Genomic DNA, 25,475 nt, shown 5'->3' on the forward strand with positions numbered 1-25,475 from the left:
AAGCCTATTGATATTCTCTCTTCTAATATCCTCTATTTTATTTGTTTGTTAGATTTATATCCTGCCTTTCCTCCAAGGATCTCAAGGCAGTGTACATGATACTCCCTCACAATAACCCTTTGTGGTAGGTTAGGCTGAAAGACAGTGACTGGCGCAAGGTCACCCAGTGAGCATCATGATAGAGTGGGATTTGAACCCAGGTCTCCCCAGCACTAACCACTACACATTATTTGACAATTGCTTTATATTTTCCTATAGAAAAAATGGTGATAACATGTCAGATGGAATAATAGTTTGAGTTTGTTTGATTAAAGACAAACATTAACTGCTATGTTTTTAGACTGCTGTTTCAGCAGTCTAACAAAAAAGAAAAGAAAAATATAATAAGCCTAAAAAGAATTTCTTAAGCAAAACTTGGTTTTGAAAACATAGGACTTTGGCAGTTACTGATCTAGTTCCACAATATTATACAGGTTCCATTTTGTAGCTCTTTGTTCACTATTTTTTTCTTTTTTATACTTGAATTTCTTTGAAGCTCATTTATTTAGCAATCTATAGAACAATCCTATGGTCACTGGGCAAGTGCCCCAGTGAACACAGGACAGCTTGGAAAACCCCTCAAACTGTCAGAGACAGTGCTCTGGCCTTGGAAGGGGAAGTTGGAGATCTGACCCCAGACCACTCCCAGCCGGTGCAAAGAGCTGGCTGACTCTCTGAGATCGGAAAAGCAACCAAGGAGAAGGAAAGGGGGTGTTCCAGTGGGCGGGGAGAGGAGGATACTAGAGAGGCCAGGATACTAATTGTCCTGAGCCTCATCCAACCTCCTTCCCTCCCTTTCCAAAGTGCTCTCACTAGATGGGATGAAAAGCCCGTCTAGCAAAAATCAGGAAAACCAGATCGCCTCCACTGCTCCAACTGCCCTGCTGGCTTCAGCCTGGCAGGGGATAAGAAACTTGGAAACCTCCAAGTTCAGGGGCTTCTAAGTGACGAGGGCACAATCGATAGGATTGCGCCCTTATTTTTTCTTCTCTTTCAATTTTTTTCTAATTTAGATCATGGAAGCACTGTAGTCATTTGTATGTATTCCAGTTATAATCATTCACTAAAACATTCTGGCTACAATGTCTTATCAACACTTTATTGTATTTACATGTAATGTTTGATAATAATTATGTAATGATAATCAGGTTGTTCATTAGTTAATTTACACCACAGATTGCAATGCGGAGTTGGGACAGAATGTGGACAACTTGATTTTTATCCAGTAAGAAAAATTATCTTAGAAACTGAACATTCTTTGGTTAAATCACAGCAGCAGATAAAACCAGCTAAGCTTAGTTCTTCTACCAGCATTATATTACACAATGTGTCACTGTCCGTTGTAATTCATTAAAAAAAAATACTTTTTTTCAGCAAATGTATAATAGGCATAAACAAAATTAATTTTAAATTATTACAAAGCCATTCTGAAAGAAAGAGGGCCCTTTCCCCTCTGCTAACACAATATCAGTCCTTTTCCAACTGAATCTCTCAGGTATGCACAGATTCATTAAACTATTGTAAATTTCATGTGCTAAGGTTCAAATCCTGATTAGGAGTTCTACCTTTTTATGGATGGTGGCACTGACTTGGTTTGCACAATCACCGCAGCCCACCGTAACTTATTAGGCACAGTGGGTTGCAGTGCACATGAGCACCAGGTTGCCAATCCAAGTCCCCATCATCGCGGCTTCTCGCATCATCAGAACCCAACAAGGTGCCTTGTTGGGGTGGTTAAGAAAGCACCCTAGAAAGGATATCTGGTTGGAGCCATGGTGTCCTGCAGTGACTTCAGGAGCTCCACAGGTTGCTAATCTCAAACAGCTGGGAAAAGGCTGAGAAACCTTTTTATCTTCCCCTGGAATTAAAAGGGGAAGCTTACAGTACCATCCGGATGAAATCTTGGAAGGACAGCTGCTTCTGCGAAGAAACAGAGGGGCTGAAATCTAAGATTAGACGCTGGAGTGTCATCTACTGAATGCTGTTTGAAACTCCTAAGCAATTAGGAGACATAAGGACAAACGGCTCCAAATAGCATTTCTGAATTTAAACTACCAGCAATATCTGAGGACTTGTAACTAAATCTGCGTGTTTGTTTGTTTTTTGTTTCTGCAATTATACTTGTTTGTTGTGCTTTTGAAAGTGGAGAATGGCAGTACCAAAGGAAAAAAGGAAAGGCTTGAGAACGCCACCTACCCCTCCAATTGCTCCGTCAGCAAAGGTTTCTAGAAATGCCGGAGATGAAGAGGAGTTGCTTGCTTTGATAAAAACTATGTCTTCTCAGTACCAGAGCAGTCAAAGAAACTTGAAACAATTCAGGACTCAATTACTGCCCTTCAGGGGGCTGTGGATTTAATTAATACCTCTTTTCAAAAGATGGAAGTGAAGGTTAATGCTCTTGAAGATCGGGTTACTGCTCATGAAACGGCCATGGAAGTGTCTCACAATATTTTGTCTGCTCGAATTTCTCAACTAAAGGCCTTCACACGCAGAGCGAATCTACATATCCTTGGTATTAAAGACTTGGCTACTGATAAAGGTTTGGCTGAATTTATGGATAAACTTTTGCATGAGCTATTTGCTTTACCATCTGATTTTTTACTTGATATTGAGCATGCATATCATGTTCCTGGTTCAATACGTGGCACTAAAGGGACTTTTGGGACTGTTATTGTTCAATTTTCAGGAGTCTCCACAAAAAATGATCTTATTCGTCTGGCAAGAGAACGAGGTGCGCGCCGGTGGGGACCAGCAAATGACAAGATTATGCTCTTTCCTGATTATACTAAAGAAATTGCTGACAGAAGAAGGCAATTCACCAAGGCAAGAAGTTTGGCAAAGCAAATTAAGCTGCAATACCATATTAAATATCTGGCTACATTTTGTATTCTTTTTGAAGGCCAGATGAAAATATTTTTGGATCCTGATGCTGCAGAATCATTTTTAATTGGTATTAAAATTAAAATAAGGGAACCAACTCTCTTAGCCTCCGGAGTTGGAACTTAGCCATTTTTACTGTTCGTCTGAAGTGTTGTTTGGGCTATAGCTGATAAGATGTCTTGGCAGTATGCCAGAATAAATGTTTGCATATTTTTTTTCTCCTTTTTTGTGTTATATTGTAATAAAATGCCTATTTGTGTGTGTATGTGTGTGTACACATATTTATTTTTAGATATGATATTACTTAAAATATACAAATGATTTGCTTTTGTTTTTTGTTTTTTATCTTTTTCTTAAACTTCCCCCCTCTTTTTATTAGTATTATTATTATTAATATCATTATGGGATGATTATTACTACTATTTCTTGTTGGCTAAACCTTTAATGTTTATTAATGCATGAGGTTCCATGCCATTTTTGACATGACAAAATGTCAGATACCTAAGTTGTTTTGATTAGATAGTTTTGAGAAGAAAAAATCTTCCTTTGCTTTTTAAAATTGTACTACTAGCACTATGCTGAAAATCTGTTTTACGATTTATCTAACCAATGATAAACTGAATCTTATTTTGTCATCTTAACAGTTTTATAGTGTCCACCCAAATGTACAGTCTTTCTTATTTCTTGTGGATTTGCCAAAACTTTTACTGCAATTCATCCTTGATCATCCCTGATTTTTTTCAGAAGATAGGTGACAGCAGTAGCAGCAAGGAGTGCATTTGCACAATTACGCTTTGTGTACCAGCTGTGACCCTTTTTGAGTCAGTCTGACCTGGCAGCTGTTGTCCACGCCTTGGTTACATCACACGTGGTCTACGGCCATGTGCTCTATGGACACTGAAAAGCCTGAACTGGAAGATTGAATTAGTGAAGATTATTGCTGAACCTAAGCTGCTGACTGGTGTATGTTACTGGGACCATATTGTACCTATATTGAAAGGCCTGCCCTGGATGCTACTTGCTTTCCAGGCTCAGTTCAAAATATTGGTTTTAACATCTGAGCCCAAATCCGCTCAGGACCTTCCTATCTACGGGGCCACTTATCTCATTATGACCGTGTGTTATTAAGATCTGCAAGACAGGCCGTCTTGAGGTCACCTTTGGCCTATGTTGTATAGGTAGTAGGAATGACTGCAGGAATCAGCAGGCCTCAAACACAACTGTTCTTTATTCAGCACACACAGAAGTGAGGGCTTAGCAGAAACTCCACCCACTGTTGCTGCTCCCTATTCTACAGGAGCTACCACGGTTCAAAAACAATACTTAAATCACAGTGCCCCCCTAGAATACATAACATTCCTTCCCCCTCAGCTATCATAGTCTTTCAACCAACGAGGAGAAACCCTTTCATGGCACGGCAAAAGGGCTTTCTCCTGTGTCATTCCCTCAAAAACTACGACTGGCCCCCGCTCTCTTGGCTTTTAGAAATGGTGTGAAATCCATCTTTTTAATTTAGCCTTTTAAATTATATAGTTTTAATGCTTTCATGTTTTACATGTTTTTAATGTTCTTTTTTATTGTTTTAAGGTTTTATTGTTTTAAATTGTTGTACACCACCACCTCAATGGCTTTTTAGCAAACAAGGTGGTATATACTTGTTACTAATAAAATAATAATAAAAATAAAACTGACTGGGTTGGGCACAGATTTTTAAGGGTGTCCAGGGTGAAGAAGTATCTAGCTAAAACAACTCTGTCAATGACAGGTATGATGGCTTCTACAGTGGATTGCATTCTCAGGTAATAAAGATGTGTACAAACAGTACAAAAGCAGTATTTCTGTGATCCTCCAAGGTTCTGTGATTTGGACTTGATTTTATACAAATGGTGACATTTTCATTGACTTCCTAACGTCTATATGATATATTGGAAATCTTTTTTAAAAATTCCATACACCCTAATACTGATGCCTGCATAAGAAGAAGAAGAAAAAAAGATATACCAGATATTGTTCTGGCTCCAGACCCGTCCCACATAAGTGTTACAATCCCTGGGTCCAAATAATATTCCAAGAGTTGGTAGAAGAATGGATTTACATACATTTCTTATGTCTGGTTTACTATTACATTACTCCTTGGTCTGAAAGTAATACCAATTGTTTCTTCTTAAAAGGATGGTTCTAGAGACCATTCAAAGATCAATAGAGAAGATAAGGGATATCTTACCATGGAATAACATAGGCTTTTGTTCCCACAGGCGTGGTTCACACATAATGGTAAACCATAGTTTAGCGCTATGTGCATGAGCCTCGAGCTCTTGTGCTCCTACCGCCTTTCTCTAGCATGGGTGCGAGGAAGAAGTCATGGAGCTAGGTTATAACTAGCCGCAGTTTCTCACTATGTCCAAATTAGGTACCATGATTACTATTAACTATGGTTTATTGAAACAACCTACAATAATTAACCATGATTTGAAGTTGGCTTGTTTCAATAAACCATTGTTAATACTAACCACAGTTTGTCCAGATTCAGATACGGCAAAAAAAAAATCCTGGTTAGTTGAAAATGGAAGTAAAAACTTCCAGTTGTCTCCATATGGCCATACTGCAGGAGGAGAAGGGGAGGCACACAATCCCAGTGCTCATGCACATAACAATAACCTGTAGTTTAGCATTAGGAACAAATGCAGCCATTTGCCGGTTAAGGCAAATTTAAATGCCTTGACTTTTTCTCTGTTCTCTCAAAGAAGCATGTTAGGCTACAAAGCTGTTCCTAAACCACTTTAGAAGATTACATTTTGTGTGATAGCTAAAGACGAATGCGTGCCTAAGAAAATCTGTAATGTTAACGTAATTAAAATGCTATACATACATAAAACATCCCTTTAGAGTTTCAGATAAACAACAACTAGGTGCAGTAATAAGTTCATCATACATCCCAGCCATTTTATCTTGGGTTGCAATTCTTGTCTACTTTCAGAAATTATAATTAGCATATTTTGTCATTATCCTGTGGGATACATGTTGATAAAAAAATCCCAGAATACTCGAAACACCTTAAAGAAGATTTTAGTATGATCCATCTCCAGCCTTAAATGGCAAGATTATCTACTGTAGTTTAGGATCTACCACTTATTTTCACTTAAAAGGTTCATACTGTCATTCTGCTCCAATTAAGAAATATGGAGCCATTGTAAACACTTTGCACAAAAATACTGTTAAATAAATACCTAATAACGTAGTATATAAAACCTTTTCTTTCAAAAGTAAATATGAAAACACTGAATTCTCATATTTGAAAATTCAATCAAGTTTTACTGGGAGCTTTGAAATATTCCTCCAGTGCAATGGTGGCAATTCCTCCATACCAGTTCTGAAGCCAGACATGTTCAATGTTCATTTTCATAAAGAACCACTCATAATTGCGAGGCCATTTTCTCATTACTGGGTGCCTAGAACAACAAATGTAACCAAACAGGTTTATACTAATGCATGTCTGGAAAGCTTCTTCCAGGCAGTTTAATTTGTGACAAACTGAAAACTGTGTTAGACTAGAGTAAGGAAAATAAGGACGACTGCCTTAAGCTGTGATCTTATACCTGTGAGTAAGTTCTATTGAACTCAGTGTGTCTTACCTCTGAGTAGACCTGTATAGAATTGCACTGTTGGTACAGTTTGTGTCATTGAGTGTGCTGCCTGCTATTCCCTCATACTAACCTTGGACATTATCAGATCAATGTTAAAGCCTCTTCAAACCCCATTGATTTCAACAGGAGAGTTAAGCATTAACCAAAAGGGTTTAAAAGTGCTTAACACTGGCTAGAAGGAGCCCTTGTTTTCAGTTAACATTTGACTTCTACAAGCAGACACTTTTAGAGAAATTCTGGTCTGAGAGAAGACAGTGCTTATGTATTCCTATTACTCCTTCAACTCTCTGGTCCAAATGGCTTATTTTACATTCTCCTCTCACCCAGCCTGTTGCCCACCACCTCCTCCTTAGCACAGTAACAGTGGATTCATACAGACCTGGAAAACAATGCTTGCTTGGCAAATTCCATTTCTTCTGGAGGCACTGTAACCATCTGTCCTGTAAGAGTAAGTCTGGCACACCGTGGATCATCAGGATCAACTATTGTTTTTCTATAAGCAAAGAAGAATGTTTATGTTATGTTACTGCACATTAGAACTTGTCCTTTTACACACACATGCACACACACATACACGCACGCACACATATCTTCTACACCAGCAATTTCCAAAACATGGCTCAGAACTTACTTTATCATGAAGGGCAGATGTTATATATCTATATGACCAATATAGGTGTTGCAAGCAATATTACATAAGGGAATAATAACAAAGAGGTCTAAATTGGGTTGTTTGGAGCAACATACTAATTAGGAAGTCTGGGCTGTTGAGGGGGAAACAACACAGAGTTTTAACCCATGGTTTGTTTCTGTTTGCTTATTCGTCATCACTCTGTGCTGTTTGCCCAAATAAGTGTGCCATGTGCTGACTCAGGTGTATGAGGAGTACAGGCCCATATCCAGCCTTTTGCAGAGTCAGGTTACTTCTTGGCAGCCAGCTGTAAAGCTCCTTTCTCTGGCCAAATCTGAACTGCCAAACTGTTCCCCTGAGTTCTCATCAGTGCAGGTTGTAACACATCTTGGATCAGATACCATAGGCTTTTAAGCAGATACCATCAGCTATCGCAATATAGAAGTGCTTCTCAAACTGTGGGTCAGGACCCACCGGTGGGTCTCAGCCCACTTTCGGAGGGTTGTCAGTGCTGCAGACTGCCTAGCCACTTTGCTTGATTGTTTCACGCCATGGCCAAGCCATGCACACTGCATAGGGAGGTGTGGCAGTGAGAGTTGTTTGGAGAGCAAAGCTAATGTTTTTTACAATAGTTTTTAGAAACTGGGAGTAAAGAGTAATGGGATAAAAGGAGGAAGATGTTTTAGAAGGAAGTAAATGTAAAAGCAGCAGGCAGGAGGGATGAATGAAACTGGCAACTGGGGATACAGTACAAGTTAAGTGTGAAAGGAGAAGAGGAAAAGTGATGCGATGAGTAAGAATACTTTGAGAAGCATGGGGGAAGGAGGAAAACAATATGAAATGAAAAGTTTTCTCTACTTAGAGCTTCTGGATCAATAAATTCTGCCTGAAATAGGGAGGCTGAGTCATGATACCTCCAGAGCCAAGGTTTGTACTTCACTTCAAGAAAGATTGACTATGGAACTCCTTACTACAAGGAAATAGCTGTGGCAAACAATTTAGAAATTTCCAAAGAGGGATTAGCTAGCAATATAAAAAGATATCAGTAATTGCCAGGTGATTATGCAAGGCTCCTCCATCTGACACTATTCTGTGACTGGCTCCGCCCCTGCGCTACCATTTTGTGAATGGTGGACCTCAAGTCATTTTCAGCTTTCTCAAGAGGACCCCAGGGGTGCATAAGAACATAAGAAGAGCCCTGCTAGATCAGACCAAGGGTCCACCTAGTCCAGCATTCTGTTCACACAGTGGCCAACCAGCTGCCCACCGGAAACCCACAAGCAGGACATGATTGCAACAGCACCCTCTCGCCCATGTTCTCCAGCAGCTGGTGTACATAGGCATACTACGTCTGGTACTGGAGGTAGCATATAGCCATCAGTAGCCATGGATAGCCTGCTCCTCCAGGAATTTGTCTAACCCCCTTTTAAAGCCATCCAAATTGGTGTCCATCTCCATGTTTTGTGCTAGCGAATTCCAAGGTTTAACTGCGTTGTGTGAAGAAGTATTTCATTTTGTCCTGAATCTCCCCTCAATCAGCTTCATGGGATATCCCCAGGTTCTAGTATTATGCGAGAGGGAGAAAAATGTCTCCCTATTCACTTTCTCCACACGATGCATAATTTTGTACACCTCTGTCATGTTTCCCCTCACACACCTTTTTACTAAACTAAACAATCCCACCTGTTGTAACATTTTCCTCATAGGGGAGTTGTTTCAGCCCCTTGATAATTTCAGTTGCCCTTTTCTGCACTTTTTCCAGGTCTATAGTATCTTTTTTTAGGCGGCTGAGGCAGTAAGCCTGTGTGCGCCAGTTGCTGGGGAACATGCGCACGTGCGGGGTGGTGATGGTTCTGTCGCACGCAACGTCCTGATTGTGGGCTTCCCATCTGCAGCTGGTCAGCCACTGTATGATCAGAGGGCTGGACTGGGTGAGCCTTTGGTCTGGTCCAGCATGGCTCTTATGTTCTTAGGGGCGGTGACCAGAATACTGTACACAGTATTCCAAGTGTGGTTGCATCATAGATTTTGTATAAGGGCAGTATGATATTGGCAGTTTCATTCTCAATTCCTTTCCTAATTATGCCTATCAAGGAGTTTGCCTTTTTTTAGGGATGTCAGAGAATTCCACCACGGATCTTGGGGAGGCCGAATGCCAGTGCATTTGGCCCCCCGAAATCGGTGGCGGAACGGCCCGCCCCCCCGGGACAAGACTTATCTGGGGCAGATCTTCCGGGTGGCGGTGGCTCCGGCCGCTACGCTATTTGTGTTCCCCTTATTTTCGCCATCTTAGTCTACGTAAATCTTGACGTAGACTAAGACGTGCCAAAATAAACAACGCGCGTTGTTGTTGGTTTTTTAGTCAGACGTGATAGGCTACATAAACATTTACGTAGCCTATCACGGCTGACTACAGGGACGCAAACGGCGGCGGTTACGGCTGCCGCCATTTGTGTCCCTGCTAGCCAGTGTCCGGATGTCCGGCTGCTGGCGGAGCTGGCTGGCAGCTCCGCAGAATCCCTGTGGAGCAGAGCCGGCCGGCCAGGATTCCAGGGGGAGGGACGGAACGCCTCCCCCCCAACATCAACATAATCTGTGAACAGATAAGTGACTTTCGTTCATCCCTACCTTTTTTACAGCAGCTGGGCTGACATTTCCAGCGAGCTGTCCACCACAACCCCAAGATCTCTTTCTTGGTTGGTCACTGCTAGCTCAGATCCCATCAGGTTATACTTGAAGTTGGGATGTTTTGCCCCAACGTGCATCACTTTACACTTCCTTACATTTAACTGCATTTGCTAGTTAGATGCCCATTCTCCCAGCTTAGAGAGATACTTTTGGAGCTCCTCGTAATCCCCTTTTGTTTTAACCACCCTAAATAATTTGGTGTCATCAGCAAACTTGGCCACTTCACTGCTCACTCCTAATTCCAGATCATTTATGAACAACTTGAAAAGCATTGGTCCCAATATGGATCACTGTGGAACCCCACTATTTACATCTCTCCATTGGGAAAATTTACCATTTCTAACTATTCACTGCTTTCTGTTCTTTGAAAGTTTGAGAACCTCTGCTGACTATACAAAAGCCTGGAGATGGGGGGCATTTTGTGTAACCAAAGAGCATACCGTTACCCCTGTTTATCCTTTATCTTTCTCCCCTCCCTCTATTGCCTTCCTTGTGTTGAACTTCAGAGTGTAAGCCCCTTGGGAAAAGAGCTGTGTTCCTGTTATTCTGAGTGCCGTGCACATTGATGTGTGTGTGTGTGTGTGTGTGTATAAGACACACACACACACACACAGAGAGTTTTGTGGCACCTTAAATCTAACAAATTTATTTATTCTGACAAGCTTTCATAGACTTTGCATTTGATGCAGATGTATCTGATGAAGTGAACAGTGTCCACGAAAGCTTATGCCAGGATAGTCTTATTAGACTTTAAGAGTCTTTAAAAAGACTTTGTTGCTTTTGCTGCAACAGATTAACATGGCTACCTCATTAGAATACACACACACACACACAGACTAATATGTTATATATTATAAAATTAATAGTAATGCAATGTCCTATTTTGTGCTACTACTAGAAAAGAGAGACTTGTTATTTATTTCCAGAGTGGTAGCTGTGTTAGTCTGTTGCAACAAAAGCAACAGAGAGGCTAACAAATTTATTTATTCTGGTATAAGCTTTCATGAACACTGTCCACTACATCAGATGCAGGAAGTGTCAACCTCAAATGTTCAAAAATTCTTGAACAAAGGAATTTCAAAGATGGATATCAATGTGAAATTGCTGAAGTACAATTCATTAGAAATTCAATTCTATTTCCTGTGGTTTAGGGAGCAATCCTAAGGGGATAGGAGGCAGCCTCTGAACTTGGAGGCGACCATCTATCCAATGCAGGGCGGGCAGAGCACAGAGGGGATCTTCTCCTCTGTGCTCCGGCTGCCCTGCATTAACGGCTAGACAGCTGATTTCAGCTGTCTAGCTGTGGGACGTGGGGGCGGGGGAGGCCAGACGACACACAGGAAGTGTCTTACTGGCACTTCCGCATTCTGCACCCCTGGGAATATCCCCTTTTGCCCCGCTCCATGCTGCTCTTCTGAGTGCGGAGCCTGGGGACAATCCGCGCTGCTTATGAGGCGGCAGGGAGGTGGTTTTCTGGGAACCGACCTTGGAGCACGGGCTTATGCTAGAATAAATAAATCTGTTAGACCTTAAGGTGCCATGGGACTCCATCATTTTTATTATTTATTTTAAGCAGTGCATATTCAGTTCTCTCAAATACTTTGTATAATGGATTTCAGATTGGGAAGACACACACACACACTTGTGTAATTCCAGGTGGAGCACATAATGATAAAGATTCTTCTTTCCCACCTACTTCTTCCTATTCTTTCATTCATATGAGTTCCCAGTTTCAGAATGACTCAGAACTCTTGTGGCAACTTGCTCATTAAAGTATACAAGTGCCTACTGGAGTTTCACTGAACATTTTATCTCAACATTCATAGCTGCCAAGAAATGATTCAAATACTACTTCTGTTGGTATAGTACAGATTTAAGTGTGGGCCTCTACCAAAAAAAAAGTGGTCCATGAATCTCTTCCTCTTGTTTTAGATCAGAGGACAACTTTTAGTCTGTTTCAACTTTAACTGTTATGTTTCTCTGCCAAGGCACTGTGGGAGCTCAAATTTTGCAAAGGGGCTAAGGATCTTTGCTGAACAATTCTCAGTACCCGCTGAAAGCTACAAATCCCAGGGCGGTTTGGCAAAAGCCACGACTATTCAGTTTCAGCATCTGCATCTCAACAGATGAAGGCGTTGATGCCTAGGAGCAGGAAGATCAGCAGGCATCAGACAAGCCAAAGACCTGTAGTCTGATAGCATAGAGGGAGGACATGGTGGCCTCTCTCAATAATAACTTGGCCAGGCAGGGAGAAGAGAGCAAACCTGGGTGTGTTATAGCAAACAGTTACATAGGATCATAGAGGATTGATGTCATTTGACCTCTCAAGCCAATAGGGAGTGAGCTGAGTGTCCCATCTCAGATTTCCTGCATTCCCCTTTTCCAGCTTGTGGGTCTGGTGGCATAGGGAACAGTGCCATTGGGTGAGCCTTGTGAAACGTGACCGCGGAATTTATGGTCCTAGGGCTGACAAGGAGCACATTTTCAATCAGCCTGCGATTCTCCACCCCGCACCCCTTTAATATCTTCTTGGATTAGGCTCAGTTCTAAGCCATCACTACGCTGAAAGAGCTCAGCATGTGCAAATGCATATTGACTAGCATTATTCCGGGTCTTAAAAGGTAATTTAATCTGATTCAATCCACGCACCTAAGAATTTTGTATCCCACCACCACAGTAGTACAGAAGGCAAAGTTATATCAACTGATGAATACTGCAGCTAATTTGTCAAAAGCCACAGCATTTTGATCTTATGTTTCAAAAAAGAGTAATTACATGCCTTATGTGCCTCCTCTGTGGCTCATAAATCACAACGCACATCTAAAGGAAATGAATCAGCAATCATGTGTTAGCATTATTAATCTGTGTGGCACAACAGACAAACTAAATCTCCGTTGAAAGCAAAATTCATAAGCTGCAACGCTTCTCCTGATCTTTGGCTTGATGCTTTAGGGCACTGTTAATCACCTTGTTGCTGCTGCTGCTGATATAAGGAGCTTTCTCTGTCTTCTTCCCCCACCCCACACACACTTCAAAGCTATGAGTTAAAATACCAATAGCTTCTAGAAATATGATTCCTGTGTTTGAGTGAATAGCCCTTTCTAATTTCCTTTGCATCCACTCACATCCTGCAGAAGGATTCTTTAATAGATTGTATGAGTCTTGACTCTTGGCTTGTATTCAACAGCTAAGTTCTTCATCTGAAGTACTGTATTTTATATCATGCCCTAATGCACTGATCACTTGTTGCCAGGATTTGATCATGTGTACTCACTAAACAGGTGGCTGTTGTTTGACAGCACTGATCACCTCTTGGGGGAGGAGGGGGGTCTGGATCCAGTTCTTCTCATGGCCCCATCAGTGCTTTCAAAGCTGACCATAGTGGCCACCTGCTTGTATACAGCGGCCTTGCCCAACTTGGTGCCCTCCAGATGTGTTGGACTACAACTCCCAGCATCCCTCAGCCAGTATCACTTTAAAAACAAACAAACACTAAGCACTGTAGTAAGACAATCCAGGCACCCTGTGGGAAAGCGATATGCAACCTGACCACTTTTTGTAGAGGAATGCAGCTTTGGGAAGAGGTGATTTTGAGCAGAGAAGTGTAGGAGAAGGGCGTGCTTAATTATTTCCCCACTGGCTCTTGTATCACTCCATATCACACACCCAGCTGCTTTTCTCCCTGCTCCCACAGGTGTTTTGATAGAGGGCCACAGTGGGGTGGACAATATGTGGCCCTCCTGATGTTTTGGCCTACATCTCCCATCAGCCCTAGCCACGATAGCTAATGATGAGGGATCATGGGAGCTATGGGCCAAAACTTCTGGAGGGCCATATGTTGCCCACCCCTGCAGAATATTTATTTATTTTTATCTATTTATTTCATTTTTATACTGCCCAATGGTCAAGGCTCTCTGGGCAGTTCACAATTAAAACCATACAATGCAACATGAGTAGGATAGAAAAATTAATTGTGGAGAAAGGTTTAAGCACCCCCCCCGCCCCGCCTCCTTGCAGTTTTTCCATTCAAGAACACATGATTTGCGGGCTGCTTCCCGCCCCGTCCCAAAGCAGTCCTTGGGGCTTAATTCCACACATTTGCATGTCATGGTGCAGTTAGGCCCAGAGCAGGCACAAGACATTTTGCTGCCCGAGGCCGAGTAGTAAATGATGCCTCTATTCCCACGGTGCCTAGCAGTGGAGGCTGGTGGCTTCCATTTCAGTGGGGCTGTGGATCCATTCTGGGTTTCATTCAGAACCAGCCAGAACTCTAAAGGAGCTATCCAGGTTATTGAACCCTATCCCCAATAAGGCTGCAGTATGAAACCCAGAACGGATTCACAGCCCACCGAAACTGGAACTACCAGACTCCGCTGATGCATAGTACTCAAGGACAGTCTTCACCTGAGTCAGAAAATTCCACAAATGCTTCTCTACAGTAAAAATGATGCATCTTGATAACATGCACTGGTGTAATATGCCAGGATCATATGTATATGTTTGGCAAGGCCCATGTCCATTCTGGCAGTAAAAATGCAACAATAATAAAAATTACTAACAATTTGCTGCTCTTTTCCTAACACCCCAGATCAGCCACCTGAGGCAGCTACCAATTTCTGCCTAATGGTGGGGCCACCTTTGGTAGGCCCTTATTTTCTGAGTCTTATTCTCTTGCTAGGGGAGGGAAATGCCGGCTTACTCTCAGCTGTGCTTTGGTGGCCCTGGTGCTGCAGACAGTATTTGCAACAACCAGCTCAGCATCTAAGTGACACAATGGGCCAATTGGGTTCCATCTGGTCCTATAATGCCCAGACGGAGCAATTTGCCAGGATGAAAGTGTTCTTAGAATGTGCTTGGTTGTTCATTAGTTTGTCTGCATATTCCTCTAACTGGTCAGAACTGAACCGGACTTCCTGATCTGGATTCTTCCGAAGCTTCAGATCCAATAATAGAGTCGATGGGATTCCAGATTGGACATGGGCCTTGCCAAACATATGCACACAGTCCTGGCATATTACACCAGTGCATTATGTTATCAAGATGCATCATCATGTGCAATAACCCATTCCCCCATAATGGAACAAAGGGGATAGCCCAGTTCCATGAGGGACTGCAATCATATTCAGCCAAACATGGTTAGACTTCTTCAGACCTTCCAGGTCTACACAGAGACGTCAAGTGGAAGGGGGCTGATGGTTGCACCCAAGCATGTCATTAGTGAAGGGCCCACCTGGGCATGGGCCCCGGATCTTTTTTAAGCTGTCCTAATTGTCATTTTTCCCATTGACTTGCATTGGCAAATAGAAATGGCCATAGCCTTTTTGTATGATAAATACATGAAATTTGGAGACCTAGTAGCTCCCATGGAGCTGATTGAACCTGCCAAATTTCAGGCAGTTAGGCCCAGTGGCTTATGTACTAGTCACAGATAAAATTTGCTTTTTTCAAGAAAATCTGTCCAAGCAAAGAGCTATAATTCTTTTGCGCTTCCACATAAGTACATGGAGTTTGGGGAACTGGCAGCCCTTGTAGAGCTGACTGAATCTGCCAAATTTCAGACAGTTAGGCCCAGTGGCTTTTGTGCTAGCCACAGGTAAAATTTGCTTTTTTCAAGAAAATCTGTCCAAGCAAAGAGCTATTTTTTTGTTGTTGTCGTTCTTCCACGTAAGTGCATGGAATTTGGGGACCTGGCAGCCCCTATGGAGCTGACTGAACCTGCCAGATTTCAGACAGTTAGGTCCAGTGGCTTTTGTGCTAGCCATGCATAAACTTCCCATTTCTCAAAGACTAAAACAAAAAGTAAAAACTGTCAAGCCACACAGGAGACTAGAGATCTTAATCAGAAAGTGTTTAAGGTGACCATCAGGAGGTCACTATCCCTAATCTCTTGTGTAGGGGTTTTTTGTTTTTTGTTTTTGTTTTTTTGAGGTACAAAAAATTTCTCTCCCTTTACTTTTCTGCTCTTGCATGCCCACTGTTGGGAGCTTGCTTGCAATTAAATTTTGAAGAGGGAGATGGAAGGGAAGAAAGAGTTCCATGTGAAATACTGGTATTTCACACAGCATCTGCTTTCACTGCCCCAAACTGGAATCTTTGGATTCTGCAGAGGTTTAGTAGCTTTAGTACAGGAAAGGATCCAGTCAGCCTCCACAGACTTCTTTCTCCCCCTCCACTTTAATTTCTCCTAAATAGCTGTAGGACTTGAATTATTCCAAAAGGAGGGTTAGGACTATGTGGTGTCATGATCGAGGACTGCTGAGGCTTTTAAATAGGTTCTAGAGGTTTTTTAAAAAGCTAGAAAAAACCCTCAGCCACCTCACCTTGTAAAGTTAATGTAAGTATGTGAAATCCTTACAAACCCTCCACAGCCTCCTAAATTCCTCTAAAGTACTACCTCTCTGAAAGGAGCCACTTGGCTTAGGGAATTCTCTCTACACGCCCCGCTGCCACTTTTCCAATCATCATTCTTTTTTTCTTCTTCCTTCACCTATCCTTTCTTTCTCTTCTTTATTCCACCCAGGGTATATCTTGGGGAATTCTTAAAGAAAATTCTCTTCCATGGGCAAGAGAAGTTCTGAACTGTATTTGACTTTATACAAACAGACAAGAGGGTTGGTTTTTCTCTTTCTCCTCACTCAAGCCTTTGAGAAAACTGGGTTCACATGGTTGCAGAGAAACAAATCTGGGGCTGTTTTGTTTGTCAGTTGCCATTATCCAGCAAGAGGAAGGGCTGTAGCTCAGTGGTAGAGCACATACTTGGCATGCAGAATGTCCCGGGTTCAATCCCCAGCATCTCCAGCTAGGGCTAGGAAAGAATCCTGCCTGAAACCCTGGAGAGCTGCTGCTGCCAGTCAGTGTCAACAGTACTGGGCTGAATGGACCCAGGATCTGACTCGGTATAAGGCAGCTTCCTATGTTTCTATGAACAGAAAGCTTTAATAAAAAAATAGGAGTTTTTGGTTTGTTTTTTAAGTGGAGGGGAGATAAATACTGCTCATTTGTACAATCATATGTATGCCTACCCAGAAGCCCCATTATGTTTAATGAGGTTTCCTCAAGGAAGTGTGCATAGGTTTCCAGCACAAGTTACTTTTGCAGGGAGATTTGCACCTTGATGTTCTGTCATGTTTACTCAAAAATAAGTCCTGAGTTGTGAGCATGGTACTACAGGCTTAATGCCTACCCAGTTCCAGCTAATGAATTGACTATCCTTTCAGCTCAGTCCTATGCATGTTTTGTCATTTGTGGGTGGTGGTGGTGGTGGTTTTGCATGAACTCTAGCTTCAGTGGTGAGGGAAAGGCACTTAATACATGCTCAGAGTTTCTCCATAACTTAGCCCTAGGTTTGAAAACAGACTCACTGAGTTTTGAAAACAGACTCATTGGCTGAGTCCTGGTGAAGTCTTGGCACAAATGAACTTATGGGAAGAAAGATACAATGAGAGCTTGTGCATAACAAGGAAGAGATAGAGAAGAGTTGTACAAAACAAAACATTTATGAAGAGTTGCTGGAGGATGGTAGGATGAGGAGGGATGGTTGTATGGAGGGGAATAGAATTGGTAGGGGGAGAATGTAAGTGCTCAGTGGTGAAAGAAAAGCATTCTGCATATGCTCAGAGGCACTCTCCATTTAAGAACATAAGAAGAGCCATGCTGCATCAGACCAAGGTCCATCTAGTCCAGCATTCTATTCACACAGTGGCCAACCCACAAGCAGGACATAAATGCAATAGCACCTTCCCACCCACGTTCCCCTGCTGCTAACATTGGTGAAATGTAAATAAATTCTAGTAATTCTAAATTTGCAAGCATGTATATCCTTCAGAAACTTTGCAGATTTCTTGCCTGGGGGACACCTCTAATGACCTGTGCATTTTCATACAAATCTACCCAAAAACTATTGGAGAGGGTGTGAATGGAAGTGAAAGCAAATCCCTCTGTCCTCCAAAGTGGAGAACTCCCCTTCCACATGAACTGCTGCACCTATCCTTCTGAAACGTTGCTGGTTTCTTACTTAGGGACGCCTCTAGGCTGTCAGTAATTTTCACAACAATGGTCCATAAGGAACATAGAGAGACAAATATGTCCTCTTTTGGAGCCCTCAAAATGTCAAGGCCACCCTTGCACAAAACCCCTTGTGGCTATCATTCTGAAATTTGGTAGGCATCATCTTCTCTGATGGGGCAAAGAATTCTGAAATTGTGGAAGAACTGGATAAAGATGTTATTGGCAGTTCCCTTTAAAAGAAAATCAAAATATGAACCCTGCACCTATTTTTTCTGACATCAAGCAGGTGTAATCCCCTTCTAGGGGGCTACTATTCCTGAAATTACCATCCAGTTCTGACCAAAAGAAAAAAGTTACAGGTTTTTTTCTAATTTCCCATAGTAGTCAACAGGAAGCATAAAGACTAATTTTTCCAAACCTTGACTCGGGTTTGGTGCTGAGCTGAAGTGGACCGACTACAAACTGGCCTGAGCAGAAGCGGGATGTTTTCCAAAATGCTGAATCAGGGTCTGAGTTGAAGGGGGGGGGGTCAGTGCACACTTCTTATGTATGTAATCTATGCACACACGTAAGCACACCACATGCATCCCCCCACACACACATACATATTAGAGGTCCGCTTAGACTTGGCGATATATACACACACTCACACACACAGATAAATTTGTATTATGGGCCTGTGCCCCAGATCTTTTAAGAACCTAGCAACGCCCCTAGTTGCACCCGTCCCTATCTGCCCTCCATGTATTCAAAGTTTGAACACCTGAAGAGGGCTACTATTCCATATATAAAATATAAACATCAAATATTCTCATAGTCATTCTACCTGCAGAAGTCTCCTTCTGCCTCTAGCAATGTCAGTGAAGCTATGGAATTTTTCATCAGATCAGCTACTGTGTTGTCCTTTGGAGTCACATAAAAGAAAGGAATTCCAGTACTATTATCTGTGGGGCCATCACTGATAGATAAACAATTCCCAAATGGTGTTCCTTGGATCTGAAAAATTAGAAATAATTAGCACTTAGAAAGCATGCAATGGTTTTCTGCAAACATGCTCTATAGAAATTAAAAGCGCAAAGGTAGATATAATCTACCTACCTTGAGGTCCACTTCCTTGATTGTCACATGTGGTTTGTACTTTCCTAAATTAGATGTATTGACCTAAATTGCTAATGCAAAATATATTGCCCTTTCTCTCAAACAGATAATTTTGCACTTGTTTTCTCACCTTTTCTGATTAATCTTGACATTTTCATTCATCACACACTTCATAGAAATGAATTAAAAGGTGTACTTGTATTGCCAAAAATAATAAAAAGCTCTTTAATAAAATGTAATGGTTATACATAAATCTATAGAACTCACCGGGATTTTATAAAATTGAGTGTATTTATTCTAAAGAATTAAATTGGTTTCAAAATTGTAATGCTGTGACGGAGGCTAGGAATCTCTAACAGAGAAGTCTGAGCAACCTCTGCAAACTACATTTCCCATTATTCACTTGGGAAAGTAATGGCAGACAATTTTTAAATTATATTTATGACAAGACTTATATCCGGTTTTCCACCAGCAGCTCCCTCAAAATTAAAAACATTTTTAAATGTATTTTTTTAAAATGGTATAAAATCAATATAGGATTGCAGTGTGTGTAAACACATTACTTTAGGTGTGCTCAGCAGAAATGTTGGGTTCCCGTCCCCTATGAATAGTAATCCCCCACCCCGCCCCATAACATATTTAAAAAATGCACTTGAAACTTCCCTTCGTTTCAAAAATGGTTTCCCTGAAGCATGAGAAGCTGCAGTTTTCAGAAACAGAAGTTCAACACATGGAACTAGTTCTGTTGTTCTTTGGATCTTGGCCAATACATTGTGACTACAGACTGCAAGCTGCTCATAATACATCATGGCAGTACTTCTCCCGAAAGACCTTGCAAGAACACAAATGATGACAGCTGAGACTTTATAGTTCAATAATGTAATTGGAGACCCGAGCTGGAATTACAGACTTTGACTCTACAGCAGGGAATATTTCATTAATGACTGTTGTTATCAACTAGCCCATTGCATTTCGTGGTCACACACAAAGTGTGTTTAATAGCGTTTTCTTGAGACTGTAGATGGTGTTGACACTTACCATTAAAAAAAATGAAAATACCAGGCACAATTCAGCCAACTTCAATGGGAATAGCAACGCTCATGCTTACTTCTCTCATTGTAATCAATAGAATTTAAGGGCGCAATCCTATCGAGATAGGCATCCGCCTCCAAACTCAGGGGCAACCACCTATCCAAAGCAAGACAGGAGAAGCACGGGGGGGGGGAGAGGGGGGATCGTTCCCTCCACGCCTCTCCTGCCCTGCTTTTTCTGCTAGACAGCCATTTTCGGCTGTCTAGCCGTGGCGGGGCCGAACAGGAGAGGAGGCTGCTGTCCGACACATAATACATGCAGATCCGCTCTCCCTGCCTCGAAACGCCCTGAGCCCCGCCCCTTTTCAGCCACTCCGTGATCCTCTTCCGAGCATGGAGGATGGCACTTCTCTGCACTGCCTGAGGCAGCACAGACATGGGGGGAGGTCAGTTTTCCGGGAACTGACCTCACAGTGTGGGCTCCGAGGTCGGTTCCCAGAAAGCAGCATATCCTATGGCTGTCCATCCGCTGTCTAGCGGCCATAGGATTGCTCCCTAAAAGTCCTTAATTTTAACTGGGAGAACAACACCAAAAAGGAGGAAAAAACACACACCAAGCAAAATTAAAAAACAGGGAGAAAGGAACCTCAATAGATGATTATTTATGTATTTATTTATTTCATTTCTATCCCACTTTTCTTCCATTGTGGAACTCAAGCTGGCTACATGTGGTTCCCAGGTGGTCTCCTCTCCAAGCACTGACCAGACCCAGACCTGCTTAGCTTCAGCAAGGTGGCTGCCTCATGTGCCTTCAGAGCATGTCTTGGGATGATAGGAAATAGTATATTGAAATACATCTATTGTGTTTTATATATCAAATAATTTTTCTGGGGCAATTGGGTTTCAAAAGCAAGAACTTTAAAATATATCCCATATTTATTTATTTATTTATTACATTTATATCCCGCCTTTTTTCCTCCAAGGAACTCAAGGTGGCGTACATAATCCTCCTCCTCCTCCATTTTATCCTCACAACAACAACCCTGTGAGGTAGGTTGGGCTGAGAGTATGTGACTGGCCCAAAGTCACCCAGTGAGCTTCCATGGCCGAGTGGGGACTAGAACCCGGATCTCCCGACTCCCAGTCCAGCACTCTAGCCACTACACCCTTGGTTTACTAAATTCTTGTTGTGGTCCCCTCTTTTCCAGTCTCCTCTCTAACCTTAGCTGGATCGTGCTCTGAATAATTAAATAAAAACTTCAAAATATCAAGTTATGTATATTTGAAAATTGTATCCAACTAATGCATTCTCATATGTTTTTAAAGAGGTGTATCCCAGGAAAGCAGACACACAGACACACAATTCAGACAAAGCTGACCACTTTCCTGCATGATCCTGTGTAGGTTTACCCAAAAGTCACCCTGACTTCAATGGGACTTACTCTCAAGTAAGTGTACATTGGATTGCATCCTTAAAGTCCCATTGATTTTAATGGGAGAGTCAAATATATGCTTAGTGATCTCCCAACTTGCTACATCAAGCCTCAAATTGTACACTTCTGATCAGGCATTTTGTACCATATTTTGTACCACTATACAGCGTGTGCTGAAATCATTGTCTGTATGACCAAGTCAAGGATACAAAAAGTATATAGTCCAGCCTTCCCCAACTTGGTGCTCTCCAGATGTGTTGAACTACAAGTCCCAGCACCCCGCCATACATGCTGGGACTTGTATGGCGCCAACACATCTGGGGGGCGCCAGGTTGGGGAAGACTGATATAGTCCATATGTAAATGTTATCTGCCCTTGTAATATTAATGATATTTAAGTTAAGAAGGTACTACCAAATGAGCCTCCCACAAAAGAAGCCACACAAACAACAGGACCTTCTCTGTGGGGTGTTAGGCTTCTTGCCATGGATTATGTAAACAATTCAACACAAAGGAAGCAATTACTTGGTTAATCATGTCCTGGTTACATCCAGGCTAGATTCCTGTAATATGAGATATGTGGGGCTCCCTTTAAAGATGGTTCAGAAACTTGAATGGGTGGGAAATGCAGCTGCTGGAGATGTTACTGGAGGCCAAGTGGTTGCAACAGGTTGTCCTGGTTGCTGGTAGATTCTGAGCCCACTTCAGAGTGCTGATGCTGACCTGTGGTTCGGGACCAGGTTATCTGAAGGATCACCTTAACCTGTATGCACCTGCCTGGTTTCTAAGATAAGCTTCAAAGCTCCTGCTCATCGGGGGTGGAATTCAGGCTGGGCCCAACCTACCTAGTTGTTTTAAACGGTGAGCCCCGGTGAGCCCCGGTGAGCCCCGACTACTAGTCATTATTATCTCATGGTCTCAGTATTTAACCCTTTACTTGGTTTGGTTAGCAGAAAATAGTGGAAATGTTTAGAAAAGTAACTTTCATTTTTTAATTTTAATCAAATGGTTATATAAAAACTTCTGATTAAAATTATATACACACATACATTCATACATATGCTCACACCCCATTAAATAGACTACAGCAGGTTCTAGAATGCCTTCGTCTTTGTGGCACCTGGCGCTAATCTAGATTATGGTTGATTGACAGTGGCCTCATACTGTCTATGAGGGCCTACCTTCATCTTAAATTAGAATTCCACCCCTGCTGCTCACTGCGAGAGACAGGCATGTCTCAGTCGTCATCCTCCCCTTGTGGAAGTCACTTCCTACTGATTTGCAAAAGGCCCTGACTTGTAGAGGCCTTCAGATGGGCCTAAAAATCCCATTTGTTTCAGGCAGCTTTTTCTTAATGGTCTTCTGGTACTGCTGGTCTGAAACTGTTTATGTGGATGTTGCTATGAAATTTCTGGTGTATGAAGTGGTTTTGTGATGCTGTTTTTACATTGCTTTGGGGCTGTTTTAATATTGTTTTATATTTTATGATTCTTTTATATAAACCCTAAAATAATTACATATTAAAATATAAAATTAATCAAATTTGTGGGCCAAAAAAGTAGCCCCAAACATTTTTGTCCAATGGCTTCAACCTCTACAGCCATGGAACTCACAGCTTGGCTTTGGCAAGTCACTATATTAAAGCCTGTTCTGTGTGTTGTTGTTGTTTTTTAATGCTAGTGGTGAAGACAAATGAGAAGAGTATCATATGCAACTCAGATGCAGCATATCCCTGAATGTGTGAAAAATTAAGTATGGATTTCAAGAACCACTTAAATATGGGAAACTGGGGTGGCGTAGTGGTAGCTGCGTACCTCAGGTTACCCATGCATGGTCAACATTAGATAATACACCTTGCAAATCATGAGTAGGTGGTACCTCATCCCAGGCAATCCTATACCCAATTTATCTGGAAGTGAGCACCACTGAACAAAGTGGGACTTACTTTTAAATAAACATTCACAGGATGGCACAACCTGCATAGTTGTTACATAGAGAGAACCTCTCTCCCCTAAAGTACAGGAAGAATGTTATGTTAGAAGTCACATATATAATTACTGGGACAGCAGTTCCCAACGATCACGCTTTTATACCTCCACATTTGGTTGACAAACATCAGCCCAACGTGGCCAACAGAGAACTTTTTCTGTTTATGGGAGCCAAACTGAAATTAACACAGTAATTTCATTACTGGCCATCACTTCTGTCTACAAACAGCCAATGGTTTGGAAAAATCGCTGTCCTTCAGCTAATGGGGAAAAATACCTTTCAAATCAAGGTGTCACTGTGGTCAACTAATCCTGTACAAGTTTTAGTAATTTGATCCCCATTTCTCACTTCTTCCCACAACTTTTGTCTCACAAAACCAGAATTCCTCTGGTTTACATCGTCAGTTAAAATGCATGTGCAAATGCCTGTTCTAACCTACCTAACTGGCAGGAGGGCACATTGCGAGGGCTACTAAGTTCCCATTTCTCCAGAGTGAGTAATATCAATTTAAGCAGCTCCGTTTATGCAACTAGTATTGCTTGATTCGTCACAGAGTAAGAATAACCTTTGAACAGCAGCATCGCCAAGATGCTATTGGATCCGGATACATCTAGCTGGCAACAGTTTTCCTCAAACAGCAGGTTGTTGTTGTTGTTGTTACAAAAGAGAGAGGAAAAATATGTAAGCTACTTCTTAATGGGTAAATTAATAGGGTTGTCCCCAAAAGGAACAAATACGACTCAAAATAAAGAAAGAAATCCCGCGTAGGGTACCTTTCCTTGGGTGGATTTGGTGGCCAAGAAGCCCCAGCTGTTCCGATGGCTCAGGAAGCGGGCCGTCCTGGCTGCTTGCTCCTGAGGAGCGAGGCCGTCTGAGCCTTGGCCGCTCTCCCTCCGGTAAGAAAACATGCGGGAGGGAGACGAGCTCTGCTTCGCGCGCCCCGTCCCCGGCGGCCTGGACCGCATCTCCTCCTCCTCTCTGTGCACCGAGGCCGGGTAGCTTTGCTTCCAGATGCTGGTCGTGTCTTCCAGCAGCGCGGGGAGCACCTCCTCGTTGGAGGCGCTGTCCAGCTCTTCTTCCACCTCGCTGGTGACCGACCAGGACACCGAATTCACGATCACATAGCCGCAAGCCGGAGCCACGACCAAGCTGCCCCAGAGGGCCCAGGGCAGCCAGGAGAGGCCGGCCGCGGCGCGCTCCCTCCGCTGCAGCCGGCAGCGGCACGCGGGCATCTTGGAGCAAGCCCTCCGACGCGAGCCGGACGCGCAGCTTCGCGGCGCGACGACACGCAGACAAGCCTGCGGCGGGGCTGCCGGCGCAGCGCCCCGCCGCGGCCAAGAGCTGCGCCTCGCCTGCGGAAGGAGCGCCTGGCCGAGGGGCGGGGGGCCTCGCGGCGCCTGGAGGGCGACCGCGTTGGTGCCGGCGCGAGCCCTCGGGGACACCCCCGGCCGCCTTCGCCACGAAAGCTTCTGCCAGAATAACTGTGTTTCGGCGTCGAGGCGCCGCGAGACTCTCGGTTGCTTCTGCTGGCGCAGACAGACGGGGCCGCCCCGCCGCAAATAAGCCTTATCCATTGCTGTTATCTGAGGAGTGACGTCCCGCCTCCCTCCGCAGTATTATTTAAGTTTGTTCATCACACCCTTCCGCCAAGGAGGTCAGGGCCACACAAATTATCCCATTCCCCAGCCCCTCCATTCTCACAACAACCCTGTGTGTGAGAAAGTGGTGGCGGCTGGCTGAACCTGCGTCTCCACACTCCAGGAACAGCAGCTCTGTCGGCTACATCACGCAGGTGTAGTGGAATACTCTAGGAATAATAACGTCGACTGTTCTTACAGGGCTGTTGTAAAGATTTCTGAGATAATGAGTAGTTCAAACGCTTGAAATGCACTATATAATGTGAATGTGGTTGTTAAAAGAATGCCGTGTGTATTCTTGGCAAGCAAATAGTGGGATGAAGCATTTGTTGGCCACAGGGTGAACATGACCTGCTTTCTTTCATATGTTCCCGTCCTGTACACTGCAGTCAGCCTTGG

The 25,475-nt window shown here is 42.9% G+C and overlaps 1 protein-coding gene across 1 annotated transcript; it reads right to left on the reverse strand.

Moving 5' to 3' along the window:
- Nucleotides 1-3,147: 3,147 nt before the first annotated feature.
- Nucleotides 3,148-24,929, reverse strand: CREG2 (cellular repressor of E1A stimulated genes 2). Its single transcript, XM_084844446.1, has 4 exons — nucleotides 24,213-24,929; nucleotides 18,716-18,885; nucleotides 6,943-7,056; nucleotides 3,148-6,368 (listed from the first exon to the last, which is right to left on the reverse strand). Exons 1-4 carry the CDS (start codon nucleotides 24,669-24,671, stop codon nucleotides 6,224-6,226), a joined length of 888 nt encoding a protein of 295 aa, XP_084700572.1. The 5' UTR covers nucleotides 24,672-24,929; the 3' UTR covers nucleotides 3,148-6,223.
- Between the last annotated feature and the right edge of the window lie 546 nt (nucleotides 24,930-25,475).

The sequence above is a fragment of the Heloderma suspectum genome, chromosome 3 (assembly GCF_057233095.1).
Source record: "Heloderma suspectum isolate Gila_16-S chromosome 3, 16-S_ref, whole genome shotgun sequence".
NCBI classification, from domain to species: domain Eukaryota; kingdom Metazoa; phylum Chordata; class Lepidosauria; order Squamata; family Helodermatidae; genus Heloderma; species Heloderma suspectum.

Bases quoted from the DNA above. Each gene is read 5' to 3' on its own strand.
- CREG2 (XM_084844446.1), bottom strand. From the start codon at position 24,671: ATGCCCGCGTGCCGCTGCCGGCTGCAGCGGAGGGAGCGCGCCGCGGCC. The intron at 7,057-18,715 runs GTAGAATGACTA...CTTTGCTTATAG, and splicing joins GCAGAAGGAGACTTCTGCAG to AAAAACAATAGTTGATCCTG. The intron at 6,369-6,942 runs GTCTGTATGAAT...TTGTTGTTCTAG, and splicing joins AAGCAAGCATTGTTTTCCAG to GCACCCAGTAATGAGAAAAT.